This window comes from Zea mays, chromosome 2 (genome assembly GCF_902167145.1).
Source record: "Zea mays cultivar B73 chromosome 2, Zm-B73-REFERENCE-NAM-5.0, whole genome shotgun sequence".
Lineage (NCBI taxonomy): Eukaryota > Viridiplantae > Streptophyta > Magnoliopsida > Poales > Poaceae > Zea > Zea mays.
This window is the reverse complement of record NC_050097.1, coordinates 227,270,409-227,294,438: the sequence shown is the minus strand read 5'-3', so window position 1 is coordinate 227,294,438 and position 24,030 is coordinate 227,270,409. Positions and strand designations below refer to the sequence as shown.

General features: G+C 46.8%; 1 protein-coding gene across 2 annotated transcripts; it reads left to right on the top strand.

Annotated features, from left to right (window-relative positions):
* The first annotated feature begins 236 nt into the window (after nucleotides 1-236).
* On the top strand, nucleotides 237-5,827 carry LOC103647986 (EMB2756). 2 transcript variants are annotated; one of them, XM_008672499.3, is made up of 7 exons: nucleotides 237-679; nucleotides 888-1,559; nucleotides 2,523-2,875; nucleotides 3,403-3,614; nucleotides 4,684-4,940; nucleotides 5,016-5,194; nucleotides 5,309-5,827. In XM_008672499.3, exons 1-7 carry the CDS (start codon nucleotides 442-444, stop codon nucleotides 5,387-5,389), a joined length of 1,992 nt encoding a protein of 663 aa, XP_008670721.1. In that variant the 5' UTR covers nucleotides 237-441; the 3' UTR covers nucleotides 5,390-5,827. The 2 variants fall into 2 exon arrangements, with proteins under 2 accessions (XP_008670721.1, XP_008670720.1); XM_008672498.2 differs by having other exon boundaries at nucleotides 888-1,571.
* The last annotated feature ends 18,203 nt before the right edge of the window (nucleotides 5,828-24,030 follow it).

Sequence of the window (24,030 nt, the reverse complement as noted above, 5' to 3'; positions counted from 1 at the left end):
TTGAAGAAGACACAACTCAAGATATCCATTATGCATGCCTAATTTTTAGTAGCTAATTATTAGTTTTAAAGATTACAAACAAAGTTTTATTAGCTAATTATTAACTCTAATGTATTTAAATACTCTGCAGTATTGTTTCTGTAGTATTGTTGTATTTAAGTTGTTTGTTGCAGTCCTAATTTATAGGACAAAGCCCGCTATGGTAATACTTATGGACATGTCGGCTCGCATGTCTTCCCGTCTCACCAAACCCCCATATGATTCTGACGGTAATAGTCATTCGCCGCCGCTCCTAATCCTCACCATCATCACGTGCAATTAACAACCCTCTCCGACCAATCCCCGTCATAATTACAAGGAAGACCTTGCTTCCCGTTCCCCCTCCTCTGCGTTCATGGTGCTGGTGGCCGTCGACCGCCACCTCCGCTGCGGGGGCCTCTAATGGCGCAGTACAGGCAGCAGTACGGCGGTGGCTTCTCCGACTCCCGCGGCCATCAGCACCAGGCGCTCCCGGACTGGCACCGGCCTCACCACGCCTCTGCCAAGCCATCCTCCCGGATCCGCCGCCCCGGGAAGCCCGCGCCGCGCCGCCGATCGCCTGCCGCTGCCGTTGCCGCCGCGCTCCTCCTCCTTGCCGCCGTCTTCCTCCTCTCGCGCCGCATTTCACGCAGTTCTGCAGGTTGGGTTCCTCGCGCCCGTTGGCCTTCCTCCTCTCGCTTTTCTCTCCTATAAAAAGATCGCATTTTGGCGCGTCTGGGCTCTTTTGTGGCGCGATTCGGTACCGTCCGAGAGTTCTCGATCCAGTTTCATGTTTGGTTGAAGCTCCCATTGCCCGCTTGATTTGAAAATTTCTCCGCTTGGTTCTTGTCGCTTGTGTGATTTCGTAGAGGTCAGCCAAGATTCGAGCGCCGGGGAGGCGTTGCCAGAGTGGAACCAGAGCAAAAGCTGGAAGAAGCTCAAGTTCGGGCAAGGCGGAGGTGGCCGGAGCGCGCGAGACTCCAGGTACTGGGACCGGGACGATAGGCGCCGCGACGAGGACTACACTGAGGACGAGAAGGAGAAGAACTCAGGTGGAACTGGGGCCTCCACAGATGCTGGTGGCAGTGGCGATAAAGGTACCACCTCTGAGGCAGGTGGCGAGGATAAAGGATTGACTCTAGAGACTGGCAGTGGCGCTAAGGATGTTCCAGAGGCGTCTGAAGGTGGGAAAGCAGGGACCTTGTACAATGAGGGTGGCAGGAAGGAGCTGGCGCAGTATGAGGCTGCAGCCATGGGAGCCACAGGAACAGGGGTGAAGGAGGTTGATCCAGACGATGAGTATGATGATGGCATCGATATGCAGGATGATTTGGAGGATGCTCATCTGCATTCATCTGATGGTGGGAGGAAGCTTGGTGGTGGCAGCCATGAGAGTGTTGAGGAGAAGGACGATGTAACTACTGAGAGGCGCACAGAAGCAGGTGGAGGGATCGCTGATAATCATGATATTACTAGTCCAGACAAAAAGAAGGTTTCAGGTACTGGAGATAAGAAGCATGTGTCCAAGAAGAAACCAAAACGTAAGAAGTCTGGTGAGTTGTTTCACTCTTTGAAGTTGCTTACAATATGAAACTTTTTAATCCTTATGTAATAGTTTAACTTCTTAGACATTTTGATTCCAATGAGGCACTAGCATGGGATAACTCAAACTCTCTGCATTTTTCTACTTCGCTCTAATATTGCTCTGTAGCTAATTGGTAATTTTATGTTGTAAATGAGGTTAATTTTTTTTGTTTCATATTTGATTTGAGCTGTGCTGACTCATAAGATTTTTATTTTGTTTAGAAACACAAATTCTTCCTTCTGGATCTTCTAACAAGTGCTGTAGCACCTAGTAATTACCAGTGTCTTAGAGCATGAACAACATGCCTATCGTACATTCGTACCTAGTGACAAAGTGTGTCTTGCATCATTAATAGCATGACTTGAATATTGGACCCCTGGTGTTGGACTGCCAACTAGTATGATGATGTCACAACATGTTCGTAATTTTGTTCTTGGACTTGGAACTTAATAGCTGCGTGAAGACTAACCCTCTCCAGCTCGGGATTCTCCAGCTAACTATTTATATGCATGGGGCTGGTGTTATATGAGCATGTTTGCAGCATGACAGCTTTTGCCTTAATATTTCGTGTAAGTCAAATTGAAACCATTATTCATGAGCTTCATTTTGAGGTGTTTGCATATGATTTCAACATTTGATAAGGAAAATAATCACTCCCTCCAATCACAAAACACAGTTGTTTTCGACCTTTTCATGGTCTTGAAAATGTACTTTTCACATATGTTAAACATGTATAGGACATTATGAAACTACTTTTCAACACAATTCTACATTTTCAACATCAATTTGTAAAAAGATGTTGATGGTCAAGTTTTGGATAGTTTGATTGCCAACAACTTAAAACTCCACTTTTTCTGACATGAGCGAGTAGCATATTGTTTTCATATTGTTGTCTAATCAGTTGGCATAAATTTAACAGGTTCAACTTGTGAAATGAAGTTTCTCAACTCAACCGCTCAGCTTGTGGAGCCTGGGAGAAATGAGAGATTCTCTAGTTTTAATTTGAAGTATGTAGAAGTTGAAGAAAGACCTATTGGATCAGAATATTGGGAACCGAGATTTGCCGGCCACCAAAGTCTGCAAGAAAGAGAGGAGTCATACAAAGCCCATGACCAACAGTTGACATGTGCTTTTGTTAAGGGTCCAAATGGTACAAGCACTGGTTTTGATATATCTGATGATGATCGAAAGTACATGAGTAAATGCCACATTGCTGTATCATCCTGCATCTTTGGAAATTCTGATCGACTGAGGACTCCATTTAGCAAAACGGTATGATATTTTTGTGGACACTAAGTTCTTGACTAAATTTTTCACGCTTCCTGTGTCCTGCTTACGTTGCATTCGACAGCTTATGTCGGTTTTCTCTAGGTTCCTTAGTATATTTTGGCAGGTCAAAAGATCATCATTTTGTTGTTTCTTATATCTAGTTCGGCGCACTTTACGTTGAACTTTTATTGTTTTCTATTTTCAGAGGAAAACATAACAAAAGTGTCAGAGATTATAGGGCTATGAAATGCAACTTCTCTTATAATAATGTGCTGATTATATCTGTCATTATTCAATAAGTCTTTTAATATGGATATATAGTACACTTTCAACATCCTTTTGCATTTGTTTTTACCATAACCACATTCTCTAATATCTACTAAGTTTAGCTGTTAATCTTTCCTTTGCATCGTTCCAGTGTTGCCATAAATTTTAAGATGCTTCTGAAGTTGCTGTTTGAGGATTTGTTTCATGACTTGCAGAATCCAATAACATCTCTTAGAAATGTATTTCTTATTACACTTTCACAGATTACAAGCCTCTCAAAGAAGACAGTTTGCTTTGCTATGTTTTTGGATGAAGTCACATTGCAAACTTTAGAATCTGAAGGCCAGAAAATGGACGGCATGGGTTTCATTGGTATATGGAAGATCATATTGATTAAGAATATGCCGTATAATGACATGCGTAGAGTGGGGAAAATACCAAAATTTTTGGCACACAGGCTATTTCCATCATCGAGGTAAGAGTGAGTTTCTCTATGACAATGCATGTCTAATTTTATAATGAGTTTCTTGGTAGTCCTTTTCTTGAAATATTTTATTTTAGTGAGTTACTCAAATTTTAACCTTATATACTCTTAAAAATAATTTGGTTGACACACTTTTTGAGTGTTGTTATTTCATATGTGCATGCATATCATCTTTTCAAGAGAAAACCAGTGTTTTAAAGGCGTCGCCTAGGCGTCCAGACGGTGGTCTAGTGTCTTGCCTCGCGATACCGCCTTAAGAACCATGGAGAAAACAAAGTTGTTTGCAACCTTTTGCCTTTCTCTGGGGCCACCTCTCTGCCCGCAGTTCACATTACACATTCCAACAGTCCCACTTTTGGAACTCATCCTGATCACATGGCTCCACATGCTTTTCTGCATGACTGATACTCGAAGTAGTAATCCATTCTTCAATTCTTGAGATGTCAGCTTATCACTGTTACTGTTATCACTTTCCAGGTCCGTCAACATCTTCTGGATGTATATGATTGTGATATTTATTTGTGGTTTGCTATATTGTCCAATTGCATTACAATCTACATGCAACAAATTTTTTTTGCACACATAGATATACTGCTTTTGAGTTCATCCGTGTAATAAGTTTATAAATATATCACTTGATTTAACTATTAGGATACTTACAGTTGAAGCCGTAAATGTTTACAAATTTTACAAATATTCTATGAGAGATTTAGAGAAACACGCAACAATCCTTTTTGATATATTTTGCTGCAAATACGAGTAAATTTGCATATTCACTTTATGGAAGTACTAATATGCTCATTCATAGTACTGTATGGAAGTAATAATTTGTATATTCACACATATATATAATACATACACCGACTCACTGAGTATTGTATTAATTCACTAAAAAGGCAAAACGGATTTTATTTTGGTACAGAGGGAGTAATAATTTAGAATACCTTGTGCTCAACTCCGCATCCTGCAAGGATTCCTTGTATTTGTTCTTTAATTTTATTTATTTGTACTTACCACCTGTAATGATGCTGCCATCTAAGCACATTGTTACTTGTATCAGGTTCTCAATCTGGTTAGACAGCAAACTGAGACTACAAACTGATCCTATCCTTATCCTAGAGTATTTTCTCTGGCGGCATGGTTATGAATATGCTATTTCCAATCACTATGATCGCCATTGTGTTTGGGAGGAAGTAGCACAAAATAAAAAGCTGAACAAGTTCAACCACACAATAATTGACCAGCAATTTGAGTTTTATCAAGCGGATGGACTGACAAGGTTCAACCCATCGGATCCCAGCAGGCTTCTACCAAGCTGTATGCTCTGTTACCTGCTAGTATTAATACTACTTTACTGAGTTCTATTGACCTAACAATTCAAACTTTCTACAGATGTCCCTGAAGGCTCTTTTATCGCAAGAGAGCACACACCGATGTCCAACTTATTTTCCTGCCTGTGGTACAATGAAGTTGATCGATTCACACCTCGTGACCAGCTCAGCTTTGCATATACATACTTAAAACTGAGAAGGACAAATCCTGACAGACCATTCCGTCTCAATATGTTTAAGGTGGGCACGGTTGACCGCCGAAGTAGCTACTTCGAAAATTGCAAGCGTTAGTCATTTCGACTTCAATGGATGATTTTGTTTGAGAATTTATTTAATTGTTCTACAAATTTTCAGGATTGTGAGAGACGATCAATAGCGAAGCTATTCCATCACCGGACAGAAGAGAGACACAACAGTGCACAATTAACAAGATGACACATCCTTCCTAGTGATGGAGGGCAGAAGAGAGAGGTCAGGGATTGTATTCTTTGATATAGTTCAGCTATCCACAAGACTCTCCATTGAAACTTTATGCCCCTGTCTAGGAGTTTGTACTTTATATAATGCAAGCCTTCTTTCCTTTGTCACTCCAGTCCTGCAGGCCAGTTCCCGCCTAACATTTTTTTGCAGTTGACAAGGCGGATTAGGAGTTTCTAACTGTTTGGTTTTTCTTTGTTCTCCGTAAATCTCTGTTTATTCTTTTGATAATATGGCCCATGGATGATCTGGGGAAGCTATGAGTGATCATGGACTTTTCCCAGATTGCCCATGCACAATGTATTATTACCACACCACTGTAGGACTGTGTAGTGAGGCCATTGTTCTCCTGCAATTCTGACTGAAATGTACCATACACAACTAGTAAATTACTCACCCCTTACGCGAGTCTTTGATCGATGTATTTACACAGTTAAAAGAATATTGCTTAAGCATATAGAAACAATAATATATGGATACATGTAAACAGAAGTGATAGAATTATCTTAAACAGTAGTAGAATGGTTCAGTCTAGAAATATAACAACATAAGCAGGATATATGTTATATTACATCGGTACTGCTTGTAGAGATTGAGTGACTATAAACATGCACAAAAGCAACAAAATATTGATCTTAAAGATCAAAGAATAATGAGGCGCTTGAAGAAAGTTTGCAATGAGTTTTTCAAGCTACGCATTGAGAATGAATCAGGCATATGTACATTTTTTTAGACATTAAAGGCCACAAAGTATAGATAAATAGAACAGACGACCATGTTTAATCTTTATGGAGTTTATTGTTCTCCCTTCCGATATATAGTGTTCCTTTCTTCAGCTTATATGTGTTGTGTAAAGTAATAAATATTGTTCAACATGCCAACATAGTTGCATCGTGTATTTTAATACATTAGATTTTTATGAGATCGTATTATAACTTGAGTAAATTCTATTCATGCGACTAAAGGTTTTACATATGGGCATGAAATAGAAGGCATATGTTTAGGAATATAACCTTAGTGTTGGTCTTCGACGGGTCTAGGAAAAAAACAAAATGGTAATTATAAGAACATTTTTTTATTAGTCACTTATTTTTTTTTACGTAAAGCATAATGAACAATTATGGGAAAACATAAAATACGGAATGCGGAGAAGGAAGGAAACGTACCTTTGTAATTTCTTCGCCACTGTCAGAATTGGAATGATGTTGCCTATAAGTATGAATTAATTGTTAGTTTATTTCTATGACAAGAGAGAAAAAAATGCTTTCCTTTTCTATAGAAATTAAAGAGGCAAAATCCCACTCATTGTTTGCCTATGATGGACTAACCTCCGGCCAGCTCCATTAGAATTTAGAAATGACATGGGAAATACCTTATACAGGATACTGCAAAACCAAATCAATCGAGTCAGTAAATGAAAGTAGGCGTCTGTAAAACCCCAAAAAAATTGTTGAGTGTTATTGGTGCCCGAAGAAACGGAAGCCAAATGAAAGTAGGCATCTGTAAAACCCAAAAAAATTGGTAGAAGAAAAAAAAATATATATATAATAAACAAATATATTTATGATAGTGTTTTGAGAATTATGAAAACCTGGGAAATTTATTAGGGCCCTTCTTAGTCATAATCAATTAATAATATTGAATTAGTTAAGCAGCCAGTAAATAAAGAAAAGATGCATCTCCCGCTGATAATTTTGTGAGAGACATTTTATTGAAAATATAAAATAGAAGGTAAGAAAGGAAATTTTGATGAAGTCATTTATTCTTTTTATAGATAAATAATAGAGAAAAGAATAAATAATAACATTGTAAACAGTAGAGTTTATATTCACATTAGTATTAATTTTGACACTTGGAAATTTGAAGTTTAAAATAGGAGTTTGAATTTGAGTTGGATTTGAAAAGAGAATAGAAAAACAAAAGAAAAACAGAAAACCACGCGGATGTGGCGACGATTTTCCCTGGGGCTGCTGGCCGACCACCCTACCTCGCCTCGGCCGTTATAAGAGTGCACCAGTTGTGACCCTCTCCTTCCCTGGCCCTCGCGTTCAACCATAGTTAGGCATCCATACCCATGCCGCCGCCGGTGGCGTTTCTGCTCCGCTTAAGGACCGCTCTTGTCGCTGTGCGCCGTGCCTCCGCCCGGGGATCCGAAAGCGGATCGGCGTGGTTCGTGGAAGCACTAGGGGGCCATACCTACAGCCTACTCTCGGGCTGAAGGTATCGGCGGCTGGGTTACCAGAATTTCTCACCAGAGGCGCTTGCCGAGCCGCGGATCCGCCCCTCGGTGTGGTTGGTACTCACGACTCCACAATCGTCGTTAAGAGATTTCTAATGGTTTCACCTTAATCTCCAGTGCGCGTGGTACTCGTCCGCGTTTGGATTTGTGCGCTGGGTGTGCTGGTCTGGTTGCGCCGGCGTGTTGCGCCGCCGCGGCGCCCTACATCACCGCCGGGGTCCGGCCAGAGCTGGGAGAAAGAGTTGGGCCATCCGATTCCCGATGGGATTAGGTTTTGGCCTACCCCTTCGCGCGTGCGATTCGGACCGTAGATCCTAGATGGAGGGCCATGATTAGATCGCTGGTGTTTTAAATCGTGGCCGCTGATCTTCGATCTGAGGGGTAACATTTCATACCGGTTTGCTTTATGAAGAGTCTAATCTGGTCGTTGAGGTGTGATCTGGCGACCGAGATCCACCAATACCCTTTCGGTGCGCCTGTTTTTCAAAGTAGACCCTGGGGTATTCCAAAAGTAACCCGTCGTCCAGTCCTGTGATATTATCCTTACATTAAGGTCCTAGGTTTTACGCTTTAGACCCTGAGTTCTCTAGTATTTATGACCAAAGTACAAATAAAACTCAGGTTTAATAAAATAAACCAGGAAATGAATTTTAAAATAAAAATTTAATCCTAAAACCTTTCTAAATTCATAACTTCTCCATTTTAACTCCTTTTTTATCCATTCTAGTTGCATTAGATCCATAATAATATTGTTTATCCCCTGGTAACTTTATTTTGTTATGAAACCTAAATTAAAATTATGCACATAATTTCTTTTGTACCCCACTCCTAAATCTTTAGAAAATCAGTAACTCCGAATTTAGTGGTTCTCGAACATGCGATCTCGTTACGATGCGTAGAACATCCTGGTACTTGGAATCTCGAGTCTCAGGCAAGTTGTGCCCTTGATTACTTTTCTTTGCCTAATAATGTTCCTATTAATCACTGTGATATGCTCAGGTTAATTTGATGGGACCTAATAGGTTTCCTAGTATTGTTTATCCCACACCTTGTCTACCACTGCACCTTTGGGTAGTTTTACTATTGCTCTATCTGGTTTTGGGATTAATATTACATTATGATCATGTTCCAGTTATACTGTTGTTTGAATTGTTATTCATGACAAGATCATTGTGTTAATTGGAACAAAGAGCTTAACTTGAGTAAATAGTGCTACCACAAGGGTGGAATGTGATGCCCTTGGTCAAGTAATTAGTAAAGCTAGGGAGAGATTACCTTACCCGGTTAGGGGCAAGCGGAGAGGTGTCGCTACTAGAGTGTAGGGAGGTCCTCGAGTCGAACTGTCTATAAAGCTTTTCAGACGAGGGATTTCTATGCTTCCTTTTTCCTGAATCCGTAGCGGGTTTTCTCGAACTAGTGGACTTTGGAAAGGCCTCGTAGTGCTATCCTGCCTCGCTTTCTTGGTAGAGGTGTATGGGATCCGTACAACCCCGTGGCAAATGGGTAACACGGCTTGTGGGTAAAGATGTGCAACCTCTGCAGAGTGTAAAACTGGTATATCAGCCGTGCTCACGGTCAAGAGTGACTCAGGACTCTCGCATGATTAACTTATGTAACTAAACTTAATCTGCCATATGCATTGCATTGTGTGTGTTATTATCAATTGTGATCTCTTATTGAATTGGGTTGGTATCTACTTATACCTAGTAACTGCTAATAAATTTTTGACCAACTTTAAAAGCAATGCTCAGCTTCAACCATCCTCTTTGGTAAGCCTTACACTTCACATGGGCTCCCACTTCGGGGCTACTACAGGAAGATATTTTTCTAACCGAGGCGGCGGTAACGAGGCGCCCCGCGCATAACCCGATGGAACCGCCAGACGTGGGGCCGTGGGTCAGTCAGCCGCAGGGACAGATGTGGCAATCGACGTGACCGAGGGCGAACTGACAGCGCATACGTCACCAGATGCACTGAGTTAATGCAGCGCTCGCAGAAGAGGCGCCCCAGTCTCTAGTCATGCCACGTTGATGCGGAGTACAAGTTTTGGCCCCACCTGCAGGCTCGCATTCTCCCCTGAGGTGGGCGCGGGGGCCACTGTCAGTACCCTGAAACAGGGGTACCCCTTACTACAGTATGAAGGCGCGGTGCCCATGCGGCTACCTCTAGTCGCGTGGTAAACAGCGCCCGACCCCACCATGTGGTCGACTCCTGGGTCGCCACGCGGCCAGAAAAGACGATATACTCCAAGGTATCAGCAGTGGGTCTAGACCCCCATGGGGAAGTGCCGGACCCCTGTACGTACAGACCGGACCTTCGAGTAAGGACCAGAACCTCCACGGGCGTGCCCGGACCCCTGGGACGGGTCCTGGACCCCCCCTGTGCAGGGTCCGGGCCATGCACAGCAAGGTCCCAGGACAGAGCATGCACGGGCCTTGGACAGGACCCAGGCGGGGGTCCGGCGACGACACATATCCAGACCCAGTCTGGTGCGGACCTGTCCGCTTGCGCCACTGCTCCCCGCCCGGGCGGAGACCCGATGCTGCCGCGTGGCCTACTGCGTGTGACGTTAGCCGGCGGGCGGAGCCTGACGTAAGGCCTCCGGGTTACGTGGCCCCTGCATTTATTGCAGATAAGGCGTGTCGCCTGTCCGTCCCGCTGACAAGCGATGTGCCACCTCAACATTTAATGAGCCCTATCTATTCCGCTGGCAGGAATGTGCCACCTCGGCATTTAATGTGCCCTGTCCACCCCGCTGGCAGGCGTCGACCGGGCCGTCCCGCAGGCAGCGTGACTGTCCATTCCGTTGGCAGGCAGTATGCCCGTGCCGCGGAGTGCAATGTGCTCATCATCACTCGTACGTTGCCAGGGGAGCTTGAAAGTCGCCTAGAGGGGGGTGAATAGAGCGAATCTGAAATTTACAAACTTTAAGCACAACTACAAGCCGGGGTTAGCGTTAGAAATATAAATGAGTCCGAAAGAGAGGGCGAAAACAAATCACAAGCAAATAAGGCAGATGACACGGTGATTTGTTTTACCGAGGTTTGGTTCTTGCAAACCTACTCCCTGTTGAGGTGGTCACAAAGACCGGGTCTCTTTCAACCCTTTCCCTCTCTCAAACGGTCACTTAGACCGAGTGAGCTTCTCTTCTCAATCAAACGGGACACTAAGTCCCCACAAGGATCACCACACAATTGGTGTCTCTTGCCTTGGTTACAATTGAGTTGAACACAAGAAAGAAGGAAGAAGAAAAGCAATCCAAGCGCAAGAGCTCAAATGAACACAAGTATCTCTCTCTCACTAGTCACTATTTGATTGGAATTGTCTTTGGACTTGGGAGAGGATTTGATCTCTTGTTTGTGTCTTGTATTGAATTCTATAGCTCTTGTATGAGGTGTGAAGGATGAAAACTTGGATGCAATGAATGGTGGGTGGTTGGGGGTATTTATAGCCCCAACTACCAAAAGAACCGTTGGTGGAGGCTGCTGTCGTATGGCGCACCAGACAGTCCGGTGCGCCACCGGACACTGTCCGGTGCGCCAGCCACGTCACCCGGCCGTTAGGGTTTGACCGTTGGAGCTTCTGACTTCTGGGCCACCGGACAGATCCTGTAGACTGTCCGGTGCGCCTTCTGGCGCCTGCTCTGACTCCTGCGCGCGCAGGCGCGCACTGTAGCGCATTTAATGATATCTGCGGACGACCATTGGCGCGAAGTAGCCGTTGCTCCGCTGGCACACCGGACAGTCCGGTGAATTATAGCGGAGCGGCTCCCAGAATTCCCGAAGGTGGCAAGTTTGGAGTCGGGTTCCCTGGTGCACCGGACACTGTCTGGTGGCGCACCGGACAGTCCGGTGCGCCAGACCAGGGCACACTTTGGTTGCCTTTTGCTCTCTTTGTTTGAACCCTTTCTTGGTCTTTTTATTGGTTTGTTGTGAACCTTTGGCACCTGTAAAACTTATAATCTAGAGCAAACTAGTTAGTCCAATTATTTGTGTTGGGCAATTCAACCACCAAAATCAATTAGGAAAAGGTGTAAGCCTATTTCCCTTTCAATCTCCCCCTTTTTGGTGATTGATGCCAACACAAACCAAAGCAAATATAAAAGTACAGAATTAAACTAGTTTGCATAATGTAAGTGCAAAGGTTGCTTGGAACGAAACCAATAATTATTTCTACTAGATTTGCATGGATGGCTTTCTTCTTATTAGACATTTTGGACCACGCTTGCACCACATGTTTTGTTTTTGCAAACTCTTTTGGAAATTTTTTTCAAAGTCTTTTGCAAATAGTCAAAGGTATATGAATAAGATTTTGATAAGCATTTTCAAGATTTGAAATTTTCTCCCCCTGTTTCAGATGCTTTTCCTTTGACTAAACAAAACTATCCCTTAATGAAATCCTCCTCTTAGTGTTCAAGAGGATTTTAGATATTAATTTTGAAGAGGATATACCAATTTTAAATTATATCACAAATAAGATACCAATTGAAAAATATTAATTGAAAAATCTTTTCTTAACACAAACTTGAAAGACTATATTTTTGAAAATTGGTGGTGGTGGGTGGTGCAGTCCTTTTGCTTTGGGCTAATACTTTCTCCCCCTTTGGCATGAATCACCAAAAATGGATACTTGTGAGTGAAATATAAGCCCTTTACTTTCTCTCCCTTTGGCAAATAATATGTGAGTGAATTATACCAAATTGGAGAGCGTTGCGGAGCGATGGCGAAGGATGAATAATTCGATGGAGTGGAGTGGAAGCCTTGTCTTCGCCGAAGACTTCTTTTCCCTTTCAATCTATGACTTGGTATGAAATGTACTTGACAAACACATTATTCATAGCAAAGAAAGAGATGATCAAAGGTATAGATGAGCTATGTGTGCAAAATATCAATCAAAATTCCTAGAATCAAGAATATTTAGCTCATGTCTAAGTTTGGTAAAAGTTTGCTCATCTAATGGCTTGGTAAAGATATCGGCTAATTGTTCTTTGGTGTTAATATAAGAAATCTCGATATCCCCCTTTTGTTGGTGATCCCTCAAAAATTGATACCGAATGGCTATGTGTTTAGTGCGGCTATGTTCAACGGAATTATCCGCCATGCGGATTGCACTCTCATTATCACATAGAAGAGGAACTTTGGTTAATTTGTAACCATAGTCTCTAAGGGTTTGCCTCATCCAAAGCAATTGCGCGCAACAATGGCCTGCGACAATATACTCGGCTTCAGCAGTGGAAAGGGCGACAGAATTTTGCTTCTTTGAAGCCCAAGATACCAGAGATCTTCCCTAGAACTGGCAAGTCCCTGATGTGCTCTTTCTATTAATTTTATACCCTGCCCAATCAGCATCGGAATAATCAAATAAATCAAAAGTGGATCCCCTGGGGTACCAAAGGCCAAACTTAGGAGTATAAACTAAATATCTCAAGATTCGTTTTACGGCCCTAAGGTGAACTTCCTTAGGATCGGCTTGGAATCTTGCACACATGCATACGGAAAGCATAATATCTGGTCGTGAAGCACATAAATAGAGTAAAGAACCTATCATCGATCGGTATACCTTTTGATCTACGGATTTACCTCTCGTGTCGAGGTCGAGATGCCCATTAGTTCCCATGGATGTCTTGATGGGTTTGGCATCCTTCATCCCAAACTTGGTGAGTATGTCTTGAATGTACTTCGTTTGGCTAATGAAGGTGTCCTCTTGGAGTTGCTTCACTTGAAATCCTAAGAAATACTTCAACTCCCCCATCATAGACATCTCGAATTTTTGAGTCATGATCCTACTAAACTCGTCACATGTAGATTCGTTAGTAGACCCAAATATGATATCATCAACATAAATTTGGCATACAAACAAATCATTTGCAAGTGTTTTAGTAAAGAGAGTAGGATCGGCTTTTCCTACTTTGAATCCATTAGCGATAAGAAAATCTCTTAGGCATTCATACCATGCTCTTGGGGCTTGCTTGAGCCCATAAAGCGCCTTAGAGAGTTTATAGACATGGTTAGGGTACTCACTATCTTCAAAGCCAGGAGGTTGCTCAACATAGATCTCCTCCTTGATTGGTCAATTGAGGAAGGCACTTTTCACGTCCATTTGATAAAGCTTAAAGCCATGGTAAGTAGCATAGGCAAGTAATATACGAATTGACTCAAGCCTAGCTACGGGTGCATAGGTTTCACCGAAATCCAAACCTTCGACTTGTGAATAACCCTTGGCCACAAGTCGGGCTTTGTTCCTTGTCACCACACCATGCTCATCTTGCTTGTTACGGAAGACCCACTTGGTTTCTACAACATTTTGGTTAGGACGTGGAACTAAATGTCATACCTCATTCCTCGTGAAGTTGTTGAGCTCCTCTTGCATCGCCAGCACCCAATTCGAATCTTGAAGTGCTTCCTCTACCCTGTGTGGCTCAATAGAGGAAACAAAAGAGTAATGTTCACAAAAATGAGCAACACGAGATCGAGTGGTTACCCCCTTATGTATATCACCGAGGATGGTGTTCACGGGGTGATCTCGTTGGATTGCTTGGTGGACTCTTGGGTGTGGCGGTCTCGGACCCTCATCATCTTCCTTGTCTTGATCAATAGCATCTCCCTTGATCATTGTCCTTCTCTTGAGGTGGCTCTCTTGATCTTCATCATCATCATCTTGAGTTTGATCCTCATCTTGAGTTGGTGGAGATTCTTGCATTGAGTAAGATGGTTGATCTTGTGCTTGTGGAGGCTCTTCGGATTTCTTAGGACACACATCCCCAATGGACATGTTCCTTAGCGCGACGCACAGAGCCTCTTCATCATTTAGCTCATCAAGATCAACTTGCTCTACTTGAGAGCCGTTAGTCTCATCAAACACAATGTCACAAGAAACTTCAACTAGTCCAGTGGACTTGTTAAAGACTCTATATGCCCTTGTGTTTGAATCATATCCAAGTAAAAAGCCTTCTACAGCCTTAGGAGCAAATTTAGATTTTCTACCTCTTTTAACAAGTATAAAGCATTTGCTACCAAAGACTCTAAAATATGAAACATTGGGCTTTTTACCGGTGTGGAGTTCATAAGATGTCTTCTTGAGGATTCGATGTAGATATAACCGGTTGATGGCGTAGCAAGCGGTGTTAACCGCCTCGGCCCAAAACTGATCCGAAGTCTTGTACTCATCAAGCATGGTTCTTGCCATGTCGAATAGAGTTCTATTCTTCATCTCCATTACACCATTTTGTTGTGGTGTGTAGGGAGAAGAGAACTAATGCTTGATGCTCTCGTCCTCAAGAAAACCTTCTATTTGTGAGTTCTTGAACTCTGTCCCGTTGTCGCTTCTAATCTTCTTAATCCTTAAGCCGAACTCGTTTTGAGCCCGTCTCAAGAATCCCTTTAATGTTTCTTAGGTTTGAGATTTTTCCTGCAAAAAGAACACCCAAGTGAAGCGAGAATAATCATCTACAATAACTAGACAGTACTTACTCCCGCCGATGCTTATGTAAGCTATCGGGCCGAATAAATCCATGTGGAGTATCTCCAGTGGCCTGTCAGTCGTCATGATGTTCTTGTGTGGATGATGAACACCAACTTGCTTCCCTGTTTGACATGCGCTACAAATCCTGTCTTTCTCAAAATGAACATTTGTTAGTCCCAAAATGTGCTCTCCCTTTAGAAGCTTATGAAGACTCTTCATCCCAACATGAGCTAGTCGGCGGTGCCAGAGCCAACCCATGTTAGTCTTAGCAATTAAGCAAGTGTCGAGTTTAGCTCTATTAAAATCAACTAAGTATAGCTGACCCTCTAACACTCCCTTAAATGCTACTGAATCATCACTTCTTCTAAAGACAGTAACACCTATATCTGTAAAGAGACAGTTGTAGCCCATTTTACATAATTGAAAAACAGAAAGCAAATTGTAATCTAAAGAATCTACAAGAAAAACATTGGAAATAGAGTGGTCAGGTGATATAGCAATTTTACCCAATCCTTTGACCAAACCTTGATTTACATCCCCGAATGTGATAGCTCGTTGGAGATCTTGGTTTTTCTCATAGGAGGAGAACATCCTTTTCTCCCCAGTCATGTGGTTTGTGCACCCGCTGTCAATGATCCAACTTGAGCCCCCGGATGCATAAACCTACAAAACAATTTTAGGCCTTGTTCTTAGGTACCCAAACGGTCTTGGGTCCTTTGACATTAGAAACAAGCACCTTGGGTACCCAAACACAAGTCTTTGACCCCTTGTGTTTGCCCTCAACATATTTGGCAACTACTTTGCCTGATTTGTTAGTTAGTACATAAGATGCATCAAAAGTCTTAAATGAAATATTAGGTTCATTTGATGCAATAGGATTTTCTTTTTAGGCAATTTAGCACGGGTTGATTGCTTAGAACTAGATGCCTCACTCTTATACATAAAAGCATGATTAGAGCCAGAGTGGGACTTTCTAGAGTGAATTTTCCTAATTTTATGCTCGGGATAACCGGTAGGGTACAAAATGTAACCCTCGTTATCCTGAGGCATGGGAGACTTGCCCTTAACAAAGTTAGATAATCTTTTAGGAGGGGCATTGAGTTTGACATTGCCTCCCTGTTGGAAGCCAATGTCATCCTTAATGCCAGGGCGTCTCCCACTATAGAGCATACTACGAGCAAATTTAAATTTCTCATTTTCTAACTCATGCTCGGCAATTTTAGCATCTAATTTTGCTATATGATCATTTTGTTGTTTAATCATAGCAATGTGATCATGAATAGCATCAATGTTAATATCTCTACATCTAGTGCAAATTGTAACATGCTCAACTGTAGATGTAGAGGGTTTGCAAGAATTTAGTTCAACAATCTTAGCATGTAAAATGTCATTCTCATCTCTAAGATTGGAAATAGAAACATTGCAAACATCTAATTCCTTAGCCTTAGCAATTAATTTTTCATTCGCATTTCTAAGGCTAGCAAGAGAGGCATTCAATTTTTCAATCTTAGCAATTGAACTAGCATTATCATTTCTAAGATTGTCAATTGAATCATCACAAATATTTGATTTCTCAACCTTAGCAATTAATTTGGCATTTTCATTTCTAAGGTTGGAAATAACATCACGGCAAGTGCTTAGCTCACTAGATAATTTTTCACATTTTTCTACCTCTAGAGTATAAGCATTTTTAACTTTAACATGTTTTTTGTTTTCTTTAATTAGGAAGTCCTCTTGTCTATCCAAGAGTTCATCCTTCTCATGAATAGCACTAATCAATTAATTTAATTTTTTCTTTTGTTGCATGTTTAAGTTGGCAAAAAGGGTGAGCAAGTTATCCTCATCATCACTAGAATTATCCTCATCACTAGAAGTTGCGTACTTAGTGGAGGATTTTGATTTTACCTTCTTCCTTTTGCCGTCCTTTGCCATGAGGCACGTGTGGCCGACGTTGGGAAAGAGAAGTCCCTTGTTGACGTCGATGTTGACGGCATCCTCGTCGGAGGAGGAGTCGGTGGAGCTCTCGTCGGAGTCCCACTCCCGGTAAACATGGGCATCACTGCCCTTCTTCTTGTAATACCTCTTCTTTTCTCTTCTCTTTTCCTTCTTGTCGTCGCCCCTGTCACTATCACTTAATAATGGACATTTTGCAATAAAATGACCGGGCTTACCACACTTGTAGCAAACTTTCTTGGAGCAGGGCTTGTAGTCCTTCCCCCTCCTTTGCTTGAGGATTTGGCGGAAGCTCTTGATGATGAGCTCCATTTCCTCGTTGTCGAGCTTGGAGGCGTCGATGGGAATCCTACTTGGTGTAGAATCCTTCTTCTCTTCTTCCGTCGCCTTTAATGCGATGGGTTGCACCTCGGGTTTGAGGTGGTGCCTTGCTCGATGATTTTCTTGGAGCCTTTGATCATCAATTCAAAGCTCACAAATTTTCCTATCACTTCCTCGGGAGACATTAGTTTATACCTTGGATCACCACGAATTAATTGAACTTGTGTAGGGTTAAGAAAAATGAGTGATCTAAGAATAACCTTGACCATCTCATGGTCATCCCATTTGGTGCTCCCGAGGTTGTGCACTTGGTTCACCATGGTCTTGAGCCGGTTGTACATCGCTTGTGGCTCCTCCCCTTGGTGAAGCATGAATTGACCGAGCTCCCCCTCGATCGTCTGCCTCTTGGTGATCTTGGTCACCTCGTCTTCTTCGTGCGCGGTCTTGAGCACGTCCCAAATTTCCTTTGCACTCTTCAACCCTTGCACCTTATTATACTCCTCTCGACTTAGAGAGGCGAGGAGTATAGTAGTGGCTTGGTAGTTGAAGTGTTGGATTTGTTCGACCTCCTCCGAATCATAATCCTTGTCCCCTTCTTTTGGTACCTGCGTTCCATACTCAACAATATCACATATGCTTTTGTGGAGTGAGGTTAGGTGATGTCTCATTTTACCACTCCACATAGAATAATCTTCACCATCAAACATAGGTGGTTTGCCTAAGGGGACGGAAAGTAATGGAGTGCGTTTTGAAATACGAGGATAGCGAAGGGGCATCTTACTATACTTCTTGCGCTCATGGCGCTTAGAAGTGGCAGATGCCGATTCCGAGCCGGAGGTGGAGGGTGACGAAGAGTCGGTCTCGTAGTAGACCACTTTCTTCATTTTCTTCTTCTTGTCACCCATCCGTTGGGACTTGATGGAGGAAGATGATTCCTCTTTGTGCTTGTGGGCGGACTCCCTTGAGTGCGTTCTACCTGAGCTTGCGGACTTGTCGCCGGTCCCGATCTCCCTTTTGGCGTGTTCTCCCGACATCACTTCGAGCGGTTAGGCTCTAATGAAGCACCGGGCTCTGATACCAATTGAAAGTCGCCTAGAGGGGGGGTGAATAGGGCGAATCTGAAATTTACAAACTTTAAGCACAACTATAAGCCGGGGTTAGCGTTAGAAATATAAACGAGTTCGAAAGAGAGGGCGAAAACAAATCACAAGCAAATAAAACGGATGACACGGTGATTTGTTTTACCGAGGTTTGGTTCTTGCAACCCTACTCCCCACTGAGGTGGTCACAAAGACCGGGTCTCTTTCAACCCTTTCCCTCTCTCAAACGGTCACTTAGACCGAGTGAGCTTCTCTTCTCAATCAAACAGGACACTAAGTCCCCACAAGGATCACCACACAATTAGTGTCTCTTGCCTTGGTTACAATTGAGTTGAACACAAGAAAGAAGGAAGAAAAAAGCAATCCAAGCGCAAGAGCTCAAATGAACACAAGTATCTCTCTCTCACTAGTCACTATTTGATTGGAATTGTCTTTGGACTTGGGAGAGGATTTGATCTCTTGTTTGTGTCTTGTATTGAATGCTATAGCTCTTGTATGAGGTGTGAAGGCTGAAAACTTGGATGCAATGAATGGTGGGTGGTTGGGGGTATTTATAGCCCCAACTACCAAAAGAACTGTTGGTGGAGGCTGCTGTCGTATGGCGCACCGGACAGTCCGGTGCGCCATCCACGTCACCCGGCCGTTAGGGTTCGACCGTTGGAGCTTCTGACTTCTGGGCCACCAGACAGTCTGGTGGTGCACCAGACAGGTCCTGTAGACTGTCCGGTGCGCCTTCTGGCGCCTGCTCTGACTCCTGCGCGCGCAGGCGCGCACTGTAGCGCATTTAATGATCTCTGCGGACGACCGTTGGCGCGAAGTAGCCGTTGCTCTGCTGGCACACCGGACCGTCCGGTGCTACACCGGACAGTCCGGTGAATTATAGCGGAGCGGCTCCCAGAATTCTCGAAGGTGGCAAGTTTGGAGTCGGGTTCCCTGGTGCACCGGACACTGTCCGGTGGCGCACCGGACAGTCCGGTGCGCTAGACCAGGGCACGCTTCGGTTGCCTTTTGCTCTCTTTGTTTGAACCCTTTCTTGGTCTTTTTATTGGTTTGTTGTGAACCTTTGGCACCTGTAAAACTTATAATCTAGAGCAAACTAGTTAGTCCAATTATTTGTGTTGGGCAATTCAACCACCAAAATCAATTAGGAAAAGGTGTAACCTATTTCCCTTTCAGAGCTTCCGCTGCACGCCAATGCTACGCAGACCGCAGATATCAGGGCACAAGGAGATCGCACTGGCGACCAGCATTAGTTGCTTCAAGTATTACATTTGTTATGTCCCTGGGCCCGCATGTCGGATCTCAACACCCTTGTATGTGCCCCCCTTTAGCTATAAAAGGGGAGGCACGCAACGTTACAAGACTCAGACACACTCAGACCCAGCTCAGGCTCACAAGTTCATACAAGCTCTCAAGCTCAATACATCACACAGTGGAGTAGGGTGTTACGCTCCGGCGGCCCGAACCACTCTAAACCCTTGTGTGTTTGTCGGCGTTTCGAGACCGGGGGGTCCCCGAGCCGACGAGTGAATGCGCTGCGTGCCCCAGCCCAGATGGGTCGAGCGCGTGGGCGAGCGCGAAGGGGGGAGAGGCGAGGTGGCCGGAGACGGGCGTGAGAGAGGTGGAGATCCCGCGGCCTTCGTGTTCGTCCCGCGCCCAGGTCGGGTGCGCTTGCAGTAGGGGGGTTACAAGCGTCCACGCGGGTGAGGGAAGCGAGCGGCCCCAAGAGAGCGCCTGTCTCGTCCTCGTCCCCGCGCGGCCAACCTTCTCTAAGAAGGCCCTGGTCCTTCCTTTTATAGTCGTAAGGAGAGGATCCAGGTGTACAATGGGGGGTAGCAGAGTGCTACGTGTCTAGCGGAGAGAGAGAGCTAGCGCCCTGGGTACATGCCAATGTGGCAGCCGGAGAGGTCTTGGCACCTTGCTGGCGTGATGTCGTGGCTGTCGGAGGAGCGACGGAGCCTGGCGGAGGGACAGCTGTTGGAGCGGTCGAGTCCTTGCTGAAGTTGCCCTGCTTCCGTAAGAGAGCTGAGAGCCACCGTCGTCACAGAGCTTGCGGGGCGCCATCATTGCCCATATGGCGGAGCTGGCCAGATGGGACACCGGTCTTGTTCTCCGCGACCCGAGTCGGCTCGGGGTAGGATGATGATGGCGCTCCCCGTTGACGTGATGGGCCTGTGCCTTAGGTCGGGCGACGTGGGAGCTCCTCCGAAGCCGAGGTCGAGTCTGTCTTCCGTGGCCGAGGCCGAGCCCGAGCCCCCGGGTCGGGCGAGGCGGAGATCGTTCGGCCGAGGCCAGGGCGGAGTCCGAGCCCTGGGGTCGGGCGAGGCGGAGTTTCGTCGTCTTCTGAGCCCGAGTCCGAGCCCTGGGTCGGGCGGAGCGGAGTTCGCCGTCTTCCGGGTCTTAGCCCGAGTCCGAGCCCTGGGGTCGGGCGGAGCGGAGTTCGCCGTCTTCCGGGTCTTAGCCCGAGTCCGAGCCCTGGGGTCGGGCGGAGCGGAGTTCGCCGTCTTCCGGGTCTTAGCCCGAGTCCGAGCCCTGGGGTCGGGCGGAGCGGAGTTCGCCGTCTTCCGGGTCTTAGCCCGAGTCCGAGCCCTGGGGTCGGGCGGAGCGGAGTTTCCTATGGCGCCTTTGGCAAGGCCTGACTGCCTGTCAGACTCACTCTGTCGAGTGGCACTGCAGTCGGAGTGGCGCATGCGGCGCTGTCCTTCTGTCAGACTGGTCAGTAGAGCGGTGGAGTGACGGCGGTCAATTCGGCTCTGCCGGGGGGCGCGTGTCAGGATAAAGGTGTCAGGCCACCTTTGCGTTAAATGCTCCTGCAACCTGGTCAGTCGGCGCGACGATTTAGTCAGGGTTGCTTCTAAGCGAAGCCAAGGCCTCGGGCGAGCCGGAGGTGTGTCCGCCGTAAAATGGGGGGCCTCGGGCGAGACGGAAGTCTCTCGAGGTCGGCTGCCCTTGGCCGAGGCTAGGCTCGGGCGAAGCGTGATCGAGTCACTCGTGTGGACTGATCCCTGACTTAATCGTACCCATCAGGCCTTTGCAGCTTTATGCTGATGGGGGTTACCAGCTGAGAATTAGGCGTCTTGAGGGTACCCCTAATTATGGTCCCCGACAGTAGCCCCGAGCCTCGAAGGGAGTGTTAGCACTCGCTTGGAGGCTTTCGTCGCACTTTTTTGCAAGGGGACCAGCCTTTCTCGGTTGCATTTTGTTCCGGTGGGTGCGCGCGAGCGCACCCGCCGGGTGTAGCCCCCGAGGCCTCGGAGGAGTGGTCACACTCCTTCGAGGTCTTAATGCCTTGCGTAATGCTTCGGCTGGTCTGGTTGTTCCCTCATGCGAACTGGTCGTAGCCCGGGTGCACGGTCGGGGCCCAAGCTCTCGGGCTGGTATGTTGACGCTGTCAACGGTTTGGCCGGAGCCGGGTTTGCGAGAGCAGCCCCCGAGCCTCCGCACAGGGCGAGAGGACGATCAGGGACAGACTCGGCTTTTTTACATACGCCCCTACGTCGCCTTTCCGCAAGGAGGAGGGGGGAGAGCGCCATGCTACCCTCGATGGGCACCGAACATGGTGTCTCCGGTGAGCTGCAAGCGGGTAATCCGAGTGGACGTCCGTGCCCCGTTCGTTGGGGGTCGGCTAGGGGCCCAGAGGCACGCCCAAAAGTACCTGCGGGTGATTTGCCGGACTCGGTCCCCTGGCGACGGGGTCCGAGGGCTCGATGCCTCCCTCCGATGGGATTCCGTTACAAGATCGTTCCCGCTGGTCTCGGAAATGTCCTAGGGTACCTCGGGAGCGCAGCCCGAGCCTTGGTTATGTATCGAACGTACCCCTGGTCATCCCTCGCTCGGCGTCTGAGGCGACTGTGAACCCTTCGGGGGCCAGCCTTCGAACCCCTGATCAGTAATGGGCGCGGAGCCCGAGTAGCCTGAGGCGGCCATGGAGCCCTTCGGGGGGCCGGCCTTCGAACCCCTGACCAGTAGTGGGTGTCGGGCCCACGCGATCTGAGGCGACTGTTGAACCCTTCGGGGGCCAGCCTTCGAACCCCTGATCAGTAATGGGCACGGAGCCCGGTTCCTTCACAGAGAAGGATCCTTTTCGGGGTATCCCCCTTTCCCGGTCCCTGTTGCAAGAGATAGAGAAAGAGGAAAAAGGAAAAGGATACGAAATCGAACGACGTGGCGTACCTTTTTGACGCGGTTATTTCGGCGAAGGCGAAGCGTCGTTCGCTTCTCCTGCCAGAGGCGCCGCATGTCCTGCCGCGGAGTTAATGCGACGGGGCGAGTGGTTCGCGGGGCGGCCGTTACGCGTGCGCGAGCCGTTCGAGGAACGGATCACGGGTGCTCCGTCTTCACGCCGTGGGAGGAGGCCCTCTTGCTGTCCCAGGATGGGACGTGAGCCTGGCTGACGACGTGACCGCTGCGCCCGCCCGCCTGCCACCGCCATTACTGCCGGCCCACTTTCGGCCGCTTTGACCATCGCGCCAGGCTGGCGCTGCTGGGTCGTGCGCTGGGTCGCCTCAAGTCGTAGCATAGGCTCCGCAACCGAATAGGTGCGACGGGGGCACAAGTGGCGGTGTGGCTGCTTGCATGCAGCAACTGGTGCGCTGGTTGCGCGACGCGTGGGCCTGGGCCTCCAAGCCGGTGCGTCAGAAGTCGGAGAAGCGCGTCCACCTGGCGCGGTTGCATGCCGCCTGCATGGCTGCCCGCCCCTCCCGCCCGTTGGTCTGGGCGAAAGTGGGGAATCGCTTGCAACCGCCGGGCGGTTGTGTGCGCCGCGCGCGGCGGTTTGGCTTCTTCTGCTTCTGAGTCGGTTTGCATGACATGCGGGACCCAGCCCTCGTGCCGCAGGGGAGGGCCTTGGAGCGTGTTTGGAGAAGACTCAGCCCGTGGCGTCTGGGGGCGCACGTAGGGAGAGTTGCCTTTAAAAGGAGGGAGACTCCTTTCAGAAGGCAACCATGTCTTCTTCCTCCCTTATGCGTCGCGTCTTTCCATCTTCCAAGCCCCCCGGATGGGGAGTACCCACCGTCTTTCCGCCTCCTCGTTGGAGGAACGCAATTTCGTGGGAGTTGGTACCTTTCAGCCATCGTTCGGCTTCAAGGATTTTCATCATGCAGCCTGGTTGCTCCCCTCCGCCGGTGGTCACCCAAGACGGTGACCTCCAACTCCTGGATGGGGAGAGGCAAACCAGGCTGTGATCCCGCCCCCAGCATCGGGGGTGTTCGTCATCCTCGCTGGGGCGGGGAGCGAGACGAGCCGGGGCTCTACCTCCTGCGCGGGTCGGCGGACCACCTCCTCTTCCAGCTTCTGGTGGTGGCAATCGCCCTCCCGTGCTGCGACGGAGACGTCCTCCAGTCATGCCGGGGAAGGCGAACTGTTGCTACCCAGCTAGGATGCAACATTCCGTCCTTCCCCTCGCATTCGCGGCGAGGACGGCAGCGAGGATCTGTCGGAGCGCTCGGGAGCGGCCCGCTCTTTGGCTTTGATGGCTGGTTCGCGTCCATTGAGCGGGATCGCGAACAAGAGCCCCCCGGTGGCCG

Coding starts and splice junctions, on each gene's coding strand:
- LOC103647986 (XM_008672498.2), top strand. CDS start 442: ATGGCGCAGTACAGGCAGCAGTACGGCGGTGGCTTCTCCGACTCCCGC. Junction 2,876..3,402: donor GGACTCCATTTAGCAAAACG/GTATGATATTTT, acceptor ACACTTTCACAG/ATTACAAGCCTCTCAAAGAA. Junction 5,195..5,308: donor TCCGTCTCAATATGTTTAAG/GTGGGCACGGTT, acceptor ACAAATTTTCAG/GATTGTGAGAGACGATCAAT.